Source organism: Typopeltis vanoorti, chromosome 12 (assembly GCF_054136105.1).
Source record: "Typopeltis vanoorti isolate ZY-2024b chromosome 12, IOZ_Tvanoo_1.0, whole genome shotgun sequence".
Classification (NCBI taxonomy): domain Eukaryota; kingdom Metazoa; phylum Arthropoda; class Arachnida; order Uropygi; family Thelyphonidae; genus Typopeltis; species Typopeltis vanoorti.
The window spans coordinates 126885829-126899427 of NC_143560.1; the positions used below are offsets into that span (position 1 = coordinate 126885829).

The 13599-nt window shown below is 34.4% G+C and overlaps 1 protein-coding gene across 2 annotated transcripts in view; it reads left to right on the plus strand.

Annotated features, from left to right (window-relative positions):
* Window positions 1–12984, plus strand: part of LOC150101215 (SAP30-binding protein) — a 121552-nt gene extending 108568 nt beyond the window's left edge. For both annotated transcript variants that reach the window (XM_090401476.1, XM_090401477.1), the window contains exon 11: window positions 12560–12984. In XM_090401476.1, coding sequence (XP_090257602.1) covers window positions 12560–12735 — 176 coding nt within the window. In that variant the 3' untranslated portion in view covers window positions 12736–12984. The remainder of the gene's footprint in view (window positions 1–12559) is intronic.
* The last annotated feature ends 615 nt before the right edge of the window (window positions 12985–13599 follow it).

Here is a 13599-nt window from a genome sequence, read left to right on the forward strand (position 1 = left end):
TTCAAATGCTCTCGTTGGATAGCATTGAGAATTTTTAGGAAGATTTTTGTTGCATTTCATCAAACATGAGAATAGTATGCTAAGGTTTCTAAGCATATGTGGGTTTTATGCAAAGTTAATATAGCTAGATAGGTAAAAAAATAACACCATGAACAGAAGAATTTTTCTTCTATTCATCATGTTATTTTTTACTTGTCTTTTAAATGTTTTCATGACTGTTTATAAAGCAAAAGGCTGGCTAGAAGAGATAAATGTCAGGCTAATAATTGTCCTGTTTTCTTAGTATCTTGATATTAAAGTAACTTGGATTGGAATCTTTTTTGTGGAATAGAAGACAGTACTGTCTTTTGTTGCATTGAAGGTGAGTAGATTATGTTCAACTCATTGAAAATATGCATTGAGAACAAGTTTTAAGACATTGATCATGGAAAAGTTTAAAGCTGGAATGCTTCAGCACTGTAACAAGAAGAGTCAAATAATCAGTAAAACTTTGGGCAGGATTGAAGTTCCATGACAGAAGTTCATTTGGGAAAAAGGGACGGGAGGCAAGGGCAGTTGAACAGAGCCATAGACCACTCTTGCATTGGAGAGAAATCTTGGGGGGGGGCGGGAGTGCATGATGGTGGTAGGCAGAGCTATGCACTGTGACTTGCATTCACTGGCTAGAGAAAAGAGAGGAAACTGATTACCTATTTACAAAGGGTGAAGGTTGACCATGTGATGGCAGCTTGCTGAGTGGCCTCTCTGCCAGACCCTTATCAAATATTTGCCTTAGATATTAGGTCATCACACTACATATGCAGTTGTGTTATTTACACATGGTTGTAATATTGTTACAACCATGTTACTATACTTAAAATGATTGTATTTTACCATATACAAAAAAAAAAAAAAAAAAACTATAAAAACAGAATTTTACTACTGTGGTGCCTGGGGCACTTGGACATTCTGCTTCTGAATGCAGCCATTGCTTGCCATATAATGCGCATGTGTAACTCCATGGTTGCATGGAGAGTTCTGGCAGAGAGAGAGAGAGAGAGAGAGAGGAGCTTGCTTTGATGTTGCTATGGCAGTCAGGGAGGAGACAGTGCACTAATAAAAGGCGAACATATGTATGCTTGTGCATACATATGTTCTTTTAAGTAGTGCAAGCTAAGGCAACTCTGATGTCAAGGATTGTATTCTCATAAGCTCTCAGGTCAAATTTATAAAACTCATAGTTTTGATAAGCATTTGGCTTTGAAATAATGCTGAATCTTTAATATCCACTTTTCTCTATGTAATTTTACATCACCGAACTAAAGCCATATAGCTCTTTCTATAATAATGAATCTTTCATCTTAAAAGTTATCAGAGCCCTGCAAGGTCCCAGTCAGGTTCAGAAGCTGTTGTTCTGTCAACAAGTACCAAAAATGTATGGGGGGGGAACAAAAAACCATCATCTACACCTTTTTAATTTACCTTCCTTTTATAATAATACACTCAAGAGGTGAACGTCATATCGGGGAAATGACGTTCTTTTTACAGGAGATATCCTTATTGAAACTTCTTTAAACACATAGAACAACTCTTTCATGCAACATTAGTTTGTGAAATACCAGTTACATTAATCCCTCAAACATTAAACTTTTCTACAGAAGTAATATCATAGCAGAACTTCATTGTTCGAGGGCAGGGATATGTGCTGTGAAGTGAAAGATTAGGGAGTGATAAAGTGAATCTTGATGCATGCAGATGGTAATCTTACTCAGTAAGGCTGTGCATCCCAAATCCTCTGAAGCGCTTTATGTGCCAGATTTAGTCATGCTCACACTATCTGTTGTGGCTCTGCCATTTGTGCCCAATATGGCAGCAAAAACATGAAACTAAAAACTTACTTGAATGTGTCAGTTGAGGAAGAACATCTAGCTTACTCCTGAGCATATCAAAGGTGGAAAGATGAAAAAGTTCAGAGATCAATGCAGAGCAGAATATTCCATAGCAGGAGGCAAAGAGTCATCATCATCATCAAATTCCTGCCATGTACCCTCAAGGGGTGTACAGGATATGATAGTACTACATGAAAAATTTACATCATTACTAATTTCCTATCTACAATTTTCCTCCAAATCAGTCTGTTACTTGTCAAGACTCCAACATTACCAGATCTTATATTTCTATCGTCTAAGGCACTTTGTTGTATCAATCCACCTATGTCTCGGTCTTCCTCTAGGTCTTTTTTCCTGCCAACCTGGCAGAGAACACTTGTTTTGCTAATCTTTCTTCGCCCATTCTGTTTAAGTGACCATACCACCTGAGATTAGCTCTGCTAATGCATTCCTGGATGCTGAAAATGTCAAGTTCTTTCCTAATATAATCGTTTTTAATATGATATTGCCATTGATGCCATCTGTTCACGCCTCTAGTCTTTCTAAGGACTCTCATATCTGCAGTCTCTAGTCTTTGGTCAAGTGTTTTACTACTGACCCAGCTCTCAGATCCATAAGTTAAAACTGGTTTGAACACTCTCTTGTATATAGCTAATTTAGTGTTCCGACTAATTTCTCTTTTATTCCATATGAATTTATTCAATTGACTTCCTACCATACCAGCTTTGCTGATTCTGTTGTCTATTTCTATATTTAATTTACCATCTTCACTAAAAATTGTGCCTAAGTAGCTGAAATGTTTTACTTGTTCCACAGGTTCCCCATTCACAACACAGTTGACATTTTCAATGATTCCGCCTATTTTCATTGTCTTTGTCTTTTTATTGCTGACCTTCATACCATATCTATTACAACAGTTATTCAATTTAGTCAGAGAATCTTGCAGACTTGTAGCAGATTTATTTAGAAGTATAACATCGTCCGCATAAAGCAAAGAACTGACATTAACGTCTCCAATTTTGATATCATGTTTAATACCACTTTCCTTCATAATGTGATCCATATAGATAATGAATAACAGTGGGGATAATGTACATCCGTGTCTCATACCAGATTTAACATTAAACCATCTTCCTGTTCTTCCTTCAATTCTAACTGCTGACTTCCAACATATCTCCTTCTGAAATGAAATCTTTACAGTCCTTGAGAAAAAATAATCACCTCATTATCACCAAAGCTTACAAGGGAAACGCCACAGTAGTTATGGACTCAGCAAATTACGAAGAAAACTTTCTCTTTTGCTTCGAGATCGCTCCACGTATCAAGAAATTGATTATAATCCAACCAACAGACAACTAAAGAAATTAAATTCTCTCTTAGATGAAGTCATCAGTTTAGATAAAGACACAATTGAAAGACTTAAAACTCATTTTGCAAGACCTTCTAGATTTTATGGCCATCCAAAAATCCACAAGATTGACTCTCCTCTTCGTCCAATAGTAGATTGTATTGATTGATTCTCCTACTTACCGTATAGCCAAATATCTAGCTAAATTATTGAAATCTTACAATGGCAACTCTAATTCTTTTTTAAAAAACTCCTCAGATTTCTTAGAAAAATTAAAAAATGTCTCATTACAACCTACAGATCTTATGGTTAACTTTGATATAGAATCTTTATATACCAATGTACCTCTCAAGGAAACTTTAAAATTACTTGCTGATATCTTTCCTCAAGACATTATAAAACTATTCGATTTCATAATACATTCTGGATATTTCGTATGTCAAAATAAATTTTACAGCCAAGTAGAAGGAACGGCCATGGGAAGTCCTCTTTCTCCTGCTTTAGCCAACTTTTATTTAGAACATTTAGAAAAAGTCCTCTTCTCATCTATTTTCCCTCAACCATCTTTTTAGGTAAGATATATAGATGACATCTTTACTATTTGGCCTCACAGCAAAAACTCTTTACCTTCTTTTTAAAACAGTATTAATTGCTTGCATCATCATATAAAGTTTACTATGGAAGTAGAAGAAAACAACCAGTTATCTTTTTTAGACGTTCTTCTCATCCGGTCACCTTCAAATATTCTTACAACTACAGTATACAGGAAACCAACGTTCACAGGTCGTTATATTCTTAAAGAATCAGCCCATCATCCATGTCAAAAAACAGGAATTATAAAATGCCTCATCAGAAGAGCCAAAACTAATTGTTCTACTTTTATCTACAGAAAGAACTTTCTACTATCCAACAACACATGAAACTCAGTGGCTTTTCTAAAAAAAAGTACTCAACATCTTCTCAATTCTTATAATCCTCCATAAAACAACAAAGTTTCAATACGTCGAGTGCCTATTCCTTATATCTCCGGTATTTCAGAACCTATCACAAGAATTTTAAAGAAATATGATTTAACAACTACGTATTCACCTATTAACAAATTGTCTTCTCATTTTCCTTCTCCTAAAGACAAACGCTCAACTTTATCTCTTCCTGGAGTTTATCAATTTCCTTGCAACCGTGATCTCTCCTATTTTGGACAGACTGGATGTTTTCTTTAAAAAAAGAATCCAAGAACATCAATCCTCCATTCTTCACAACAAACCTGAAAAGTCTGGATTGGCTCAACACGGGATTGAAACTGACCACAGCATCTTTTGGTCCAGGACTCGCCTCTTACATAGATCCCGTTATAAGTTTGAACGTCTGTTCAGGAAAGCGTGGAGGCCTTGCTCCATCATCCCAACCTGAATCGTAATGACTGTATATCTATATCAAAAATCTGGAAAAGTCTAATCAAGATTACTCATTAATTTTTATTTTTATTTTTTTTTCAATCATGTCTCTACTTCAAAATATTCCGTTTTATACTTAATACTTAGTGATATAACATCACACAGCGTGTTCTATTTTTAATGATCTATTGTTAGTATTCTAGCTTGTATTTTTTTTTTTTTTAAATTGTTCTTGTAATACCGCTGAGGATGGTCTGCTATTTCCAGACCGAAATATTTGGTTAATTAAATATCTTTCTTGTGTTTACGTGCATATATCATTCAGTCTTATGTCACAAGTATCCTTAAAACAGCAAATTATTGCTGCCTTACAAAATCCTGAGAAGGATCCAAAAATTCCAATAAACTGTCTATTAGTTCTGATCAAATGATTGTACAAGATCTTGGGAAAACATAGTTAACTCTAATCCTGTATGGTTTCTGGAGAGCAAAAAACTTTTTTTCTAAGACACAGTCTGACTTCTGAATAAATCATTCCATATTAGATCACCTGGTTAGACTGGAAACATCAATCAGATGTTTCCAGTCAAACATGAAACTTTTCAAACCATTCACAAACATGCTGTGATTCAAACCTGCAGTCTGTTAATTGGAGAACAGATAAACTAACTACTCTCTGACCAGGCTGTCAGTCCGTTCACTCACCTAATATCTGTGGTCTCTGTTCTTCAATCAGTTTATTTCTAACCTAGCTCACAGTTTCATGCTAAAATTGGTTTGACCACTACATACAGCTAATCTAGGGTTTTGATTATTTTTTCTCTTATTCTATATAAATTTATTTGGTTGAAACCATATTATCTCTGCTCATTCTATTGTCTGTTTCCATATTTACTTTGCAATCATCACCACAAATTATTTTTAAATACTATGCTTCATTGTGTCCAGAGAGGGCTTCGTGAATTAGTATGAATGATAATGAGTTATACCTCTGGTAGTATTCCAATTTAAAATCAGTGGTTCGTTACATTCTCTTGAGATATAATTAGATATTACTAAAGAACAGATCATGGTCTTCCTCTGGGTTTTTTTCCTGCCATCCTGGCAAAGAGCACTCGTTTTGCTATCTTTACTTTTGTTAAATATTGTTTCTGCGCCATTGTTATGTCATCACTTACTTTTCCTATAATTTACTTCCTTTATGAATTTTACCTCTCTACAATAACTACAAGACTTACAAAATTTCCCTGACTCTAATATCTGTATCACTTCTTATGTGTTCATTCTATAAGGAAAGGAAATTCCATATCTCTAGCCGATTCCTACTTTTACTTTTCCTATAATTTACTTCCGTGCTTACCCTGACTGTTAAAGGTTATTCCTTGCTAAAAGAAACGAATCCTCTAATTTCTTTCTGGGACCGTCTCCTCTTCAGATTTTGACAAATTTATTTTTTTAAAGCTGCGCCAGCCCATATCTTAGAATAGAGGGGACTCTTATTCAGGGAGACTTTTCCAGACCCTTGGTGCACATAGGTGAATAAATTTAGTGCTGAAACTCATAAATTAAACACTTTACTGTGGCTAAGTAAATTCTGGTTTGCAGTCGTAACCTCTATAACAACATGTTATACCTTTCTTTCAATCCCCCCCCCCCACACACACTATGGTTCAGATTAATGAGTGGTAGTTTTGATTCATATCACAGGCAAACTCAGGTATAGAAGAAAAAACATTTATTGGAATCTAAAGATATATGCACTTAGACCAATCTCACTTTCAATTAGTTCAATGACATGCTAAATCAAACTGTATCAAACCGATTAATACTCTAATGCAAAAACAATAAATCCTTTCTTTAAGTTAGAAATTAAACACACATAATATACACATTATACACTTCTAATCAATATTCTATTATGTTAGTCTTGCACATTAAACTAGTCACAATCATCTATAATCATTCGAAACAATTTGTCTTATGGACATTAGTCACTGCTAAATAATCACTTAAAGTTCTTAAATACTTACCATACTCGATTATTACACTACAATGATCTCTCCCTTTTACTGACTGGATAATTATTCAACAAAATCTCTACTTTACCATTTCTTGGGGCAGGATCTCCAGGTCCATCTGAACTGTCCTTCTTTGTTTGAATTACCTCTCGATACTTCCATAAGCCTGCGTCCACATGGTGGGTCACTATGGTCATCAGATTAAGCTATGCTCTGCACCTGGCGTTTTTCTTTGTCTATTCTTGATCTGTTTCAGGCCATCGTCGTGTCTACTGCCAGTTTCATAGGACACGTCTGCGATATTATTCTGTCGGAACTTTCAGTGAAGGAGCAAAGACCGTATATGCCGGCATCTCACGCTTTAGTACCGGCAGAAATTCAGACATCGAAGGGAAAGGTGCATCATCCGATATCATACAATCGCCAAGCAACACCATCAGGAACTACCGGCTCACGGGAGAAGTCGAATCATCATCCAATAGGCAAAAAAAAGCCTTGAGAAAGGGGTGCAAATCCTTTTTATTCTCCCTTCACTTCCCCTCCACCCTTTTTTTTACCACCCTGTTACTAGCTGCGATAACACCTGCTTACTTTTTTTGCGATCTTTTCCCGCCCGCTATTCTTTCATCCGTGGGAAATTCAATACATTGTGTGATCTCGAGTAGTGTCTTCTGGGAAACGAATGTGCATTGATTTCCGAGATTGCCAATGCTTTGAGCCTGCCTATGACCTTTGGACTATTGTTTACATCTAATTTACCCATTCATTATATGAATGCATCATGTATATAATACTAATTTATACTCAAAGTTCTTTACATGGCATTACAATTCTACTAAATTGTAATTAATGCAGTGAACAATTCTGTTCACTGCATTAATCTTTCTCAGTACTGTAACATAAGAGATCTCCAGATCTAACCCTCCTCTCAGATCCAGAAGTTAAAATTGGCTTGAACACTGTCTTGTATACAACTAATTTAGTGTTTAGACTAATTTCTTTCTTATTCCATATAAATTTATTCAGCTGACTTCCTATCATACCGGCTTTACTAATTCTGTTGCTATTTCCATATTTAATTTATCATCTTCACTAAAAATTGTGCCTAAATAGCTGAAATGTGTTACTTGTCCTATAGGTTCACCACTCAGGACACAGTTGATATTTTCAATGTTTCTGCCTATTTTCTTTATCTTTGTGTATTTATTGCTGATTTTCATACCAAATTTATTACAACAGTATTATTCAGTTTAGTCAGGGAATCTTGCAGACTTATGTTGGATTTATTCAGAAGTATAACATCATCTGCATAAAGTAAAGAACTGAGATAAACATTCCCAATTTTGATATCAGATTTAATACTACTTTCCTTCATGATTGATCCATATCTTCTTCTTCTTCATATAACTTCCTCAGTGAGAGGGTGCAGCACCATGTCCTTCCAGGGCTATCTGTTGGTGGCTTTCCTTTTTGTTTCTGCATAGCCATCAAGCCATGTCCTTCGTTTTTTGCCTCTTGATCCTTTTTTCATAATTTTTCCTTCTAAAACTGTTAGTATCTTCTGTCCTGCTGAACCTCTCAGTACATGTCCTGCCGAACCTCTCAGTACATGTCCTGCCGAACCTCATCTTTCTCTGAATCATTTTCTGTAATAAAGATCTCTGTTTTCTCATTCTCTGTAGGACATCTGTATTTGTCACATGTTCTGTCCATGAGATTTTCAGAGCTCTCCTATAGCACCACATTTCAAAGGCCAATTATCTGTTGTCTTATTCTCTTCTTGAATATCCAGGTCTCACTTCCATATGTGAAAACTGGCCACACTAATGTTCTTATCATTCTTTTCTTTGTCTCGATATCCACAGAACTTCTTAGCAGATCTTTATTTTTCCAGAAGGCATCTTTAGCTATGGCTGTTCTTACTTTTATTTCTTTATCTTGCTTTCCATCATTTCAGTAAAGTAAGTGCCTAAATATTTGTATTCTGTTGTATGTTCAATTTTCATATTGTTTATGAATATATCTAACTTGGATCTCTTTTCTTTTGCGATTTTCATAAATTTGGTCTTTTTTGCATTTATATGTAATCCAAATTCTTTACCTTCTTCAATTAGTAGCTGCAGTAATCTTTTTTTTTTCTTTATTTTATTTCGGTTTTCTGCAATTAGAATGGTATCATCAGCATATCTAAGATTGTTGTATTTTATGCCATTGATACTAATTCCTATTTTTTGTTTTTCAATCTTTTTCATCACTGTCTCACTATAGATATTAAATAGATTTGGTGAAAGAATATAACTTTGTCTAACTCCTGTTTTTTTTTCACTACAGAAGCCTCAGAGTTGAAGCTGTATTTTCTGTTTAATGTAAATCATTTTTATAATCTTAAGTACATGACCTTCTATGTCTAATTTATCTGGTATATTGAACATTTTATTATATTTTACCCTGTCAATGTTCCTATTTCTTTCAAGTGATCTTTCTATTAGTATTTTTAGTTCCGGGATCGCATTAATGGTCCCATTTCTCTTCTGGAGCCTTTCTGTTCACTCAATTCACCGATTAAAGCTCTTTCAATTTGTTTGTTAACAATGGTTAAAATAATTTTTAATGCATGGGATATTATGTTCATGGTTCTGTAATCCTCCCAATTTTGTGCATTATTTTTCTTTGGAATTGATGTGCAGATAGATGTTGTAAAAACTTCAGGTAATTCTATTGTTTTATAGATATCCTGAATGGATTCCACTAAATAGTTATTATTGCCAGTCAAAGCTTCCAGCAGCTCAACCAAGATATTATTGCATCCAGGGGATTTATTATTAGGAAGATTCTTAATTACATGTTCTATCTCCTTTCTTGTTGGTAGATCTGTTGTTACGGTGTCATGAATCATCTATCACATTACCATTATCATCATCATAGAGATCTGATAAGTACTCCACCCATCTTCCATTTATCTTTTCCTTATCAATGATTATGGTTCCATCTTTGTCCTTGATGTATTAGACTGTGTTTACTTTTGCTTTTCCATTAAGTTCTTTCACTTTCAGGAATGCTTCTCTGGTTTTGTTCCTATTTTGTAATTCTTCTATCTTGGTGCACTGCCTGTTTACCCAGTTTTCTTTCGATTTTCTGCATAAATGTTTGATTCTTTTATCCAATGTTTTATATCTTAATCTTTCTTCTTCATTTGCTCCTCTTTTCCATGTTCTTCTTTCATCGATAAGGTTGATTACTTCTTGTGTTATCCATGGTTTTTTCTTTCTTTCTTCTTGTTTATTGATGTGGTTTTTAGCAGATATTATAATAGCTTCTTGTAGTCTATTTCACTGAGAGGGTTCATTTTCATTTTGCAACTGTGCAAACAGCAGTTCTGAAACATTTTCATTAAATTTTGATTTTACTATTAGATTTTGTACCCATTTTAGAGGTTGACTTCTTTTAATTTTTATTGTTTTCAAGCGAATATTCATCTTCATTAAGACCAGTTTATGATCAGATCTACAGTCAGCACTTGCATCACCTTTGAGTTCCATATTCCATTGAAGTAACGTTTACTAACCATAATATAGTCTAATTGATTTTTGTATCTTTCATCTGGACTTTCCCATGTGTATCTTGCTGTTGTTTTTTTTGCACAAAATAAGTGTTGGTTATGATGAGACTGTGCTTGTTACAGAAATCAATCAGTTTTTGTCCTCTCTCATTCTGAATTCCAAGTCCAAATGGACCCACGTGTGTAGATGTTCTCTCTGATCCAGCTTTTGCATTCCTGTCACCCATAGCACAAATAACTCGATCTTTCTTGCCTCCAAATTCCTTTATACACCATTCTATTTCATCATACATGTTATCTATTTCTGCTTCCTCATTCTGTTCTGTAAGGGCATATATTTGAATGATCAGCATATCTCTAGGTTTAGACTTCACTAGAATTGCCATTACTCTATCTGATTTTTTGATGATATGGATAATGTTTTTATTAGTTTTCTTCTCTACAATGAACGCTACACCTCTCGTTGATATTTCACCACTTGACGTATATACTTTATATATCTTGCCATTTGGAAGTTTCCACTCAAAATCTGATGATCCTTTCCAAAAGGTTTCACTTATTCCTAGTATACCAATATTCAATCTTTCTCTCTCTCTCATCACATTAGCCAATTTCCCACATTTATTCAATCCTCTTACATTCCAAGTAGCAATATTCAAGCAATTTCTGCGTTAGTTTCTTTATAGCAGTCACGAACTGACGATACTGCAGGGCTTGCTACATCACCCTGACACCACTGTTCCTGGCATATTGAGACTACCCGGGCTGTATTTCTTTTCTGTTTAGACATGATGCTTTACATAGCAGCATTTTTTACAGAATGGGCCGCCAGAACCATCCAACCCCCAGTATGAATGGAGGACTGCAGCTGTCGTTGGTAGCGGGTCCCGTGGACCTAGCTGGAAGGCCTACAAAGTAGTGTCATCACCCATCCCCCCCATCAAGGGGACCCCTGATGTGTCGTGACAGCCCAACAACCAGGTGATCCATATAGATGATGAATAACAGTGGAGATAATGTGCACCCTTGTTGCATACCTGATTTAACATCAAACTATCTACCTGTATCTCCTTCAATTCTAACTTCCAACTTACAGCTTAAATAGAGACTATGTATTGCTCTATATAATGTCCCATGTACACCATTTAACTGTAGTATTTTGAAGGGCTTCCATTATACATACCCGAAAGGATGTATACTTTGTATTATGGGGTACTAAGGCAATTGATGTGAAGTCATTAGTCGCTATATACAAGTAGCCAATTGTGAAGATACTTCTCAACTGGCTAGTGCAAACTTTGTTTGCTTACACTCGGATAAAGGATTGCACCAATAATATAATTTCATGGCATCTTTAATTTATATGTAACAGTCTTCTGTGCTATATCCTGTTAAAAGCCTTAATAAAGTTCAAAAGCATTATAGTGTATCCTCCCCTTATCTAACTCAACAATAGCATTATAAAATGTAAGTTTACCAAACTAATGCTGCTTATTGCAAAAATTGGTATACATTCTCTGTCAACTCACTTCCGTATGCAAGCTGTGATCAGCATTTCTGAAATCTTCACACTTACACTGATAGGGCAATATTGATATGTCAATAGTTATACATCAGTCTTTGCACCACCTGCAATGGGATCATCATACATTCTTTCTACTCCTGTGGAATCTTCCTTGGAAAGGAAAATGAAATTATCAATTTGTGTGTATGTGTGTGTTATACCACGAAGCACTGTTATGAATGGTCTTTGTTTCACAAATGGTCTGTTAACATGAAGCTCATTGGATTTTTTCAAAACCACTGTTCACTAGCTCTTTAAATATCATCAGTTTCTCACATTATTTTCTAGAGATTGCCAATATAGCCTCTAGAAAATAATGGATATGTTGACACTTCAACTCTGAATGCTGCATTGTATGCAAACTATTAAGAACTTGCTTGTTAGCTCTGTGTGTATTTGGTCTTACAGATAAGTAGGTAGCATAGAAATTTTTATTCATTAATCTGTCTTATGTTTTAGACTGGTTGTTTAGTTTCTTTCCTGTTATAATTTCATTTTTATATTAACTAAAGTTTGAAACTGTTATATAAATCTGTTTTCAACATAATTTTTATTATCAAAACAGTTGCTAAATGAATGACTAGGTAAAATTTAATGAATTTTGGTATTTAGGATCAGTATTAAAATTTATTTTAGTTTATGTACCATTTAATGCAGAATTAGGCAAAATAAAATTGTGCCTATGCTGCATCACTGAGGATAGCTGGTTCTGATGTTATGAAATTGCATTTTTTATGATTGCAACTGAATTTCTTTGTAGTGTACCATTTTGATATCTAAATTCAGTTTTATTCTTATTTATTCTTAGATAATGGAAAACGTAAGAGTAAATGGGATGTTGGAGCTGGTCAGCCACTTTTGTCATTGAAGCCAGCAACGCTGATTGCAAACCCTCCAAGTGTTTTTCCTGTCCCTTCAACTACAGGAACAAAACCAACAGTTATCTCTGCATTTGGAACAATATCTAAGAAGGCTAAACAATAATCAAACTACAAAGTGGCATTCAGATCCTAATAACTATTATAAAAAATGTGTACAATATAATGTATTCTTAACATGAAATATCGTTGCACTAAGAGTGAAACAATTTCCTCTATCAAATTATCAGAATGATTTTGTGAATTTTAATAGAGGAATCATTTGAAAGTAAAGGTGTATGATAAACATATTTAATAAGTGGTTCTCTGTAGTTTGTAAATAGCATGAAGTAAAATGTTATCATTTTTTCTTTCATTTTTGTGATCACAATCACAGGACATGGATATTCTTAGCTTTTATTTTCATTTCCTGTTCTTAACTCATATTAATATACATATTCCAAGAACCTGGTGATTTTCTTCAGAAATAATTCATTAGTTCAATAAATGTTATAAACATTAATAAAAATTATTTTTAAGTGACATTTTACTTCCATAAGCTACTTCTGATTTCCTGCAGTTATCCATTATTTCAATGCCATCATGTTAAAAATTCCTTTTGACTGGTTGTTTTTGTTTGAAATCTTGCAGAATATACAGTGGTGCCTTGGTTAATGACAGTAATCCGTACTGTTGTTATCCAAGGTGCGATTCCCCATAAGATTTAATTGAAAATTGATTAACTTGTTCCAGTTCCTCCCCACAACCATAGTACCTATTAAAAATGCAGATAAAACTCATTTAAAATGCCATAAAAATATGGTAAATATCATTTATTTATTATACAGTTGGGGTGTATATGTATTTGCTACAAAAAAATTAACATTAATAAAATGAATTGTTCATGAAAACAGTTTTTAATTATCAATCTTCACCAGAAGGACAATTGGGCTCACTTTGGAGTTTTTTTGACAAATGGACCTGTAAAAAT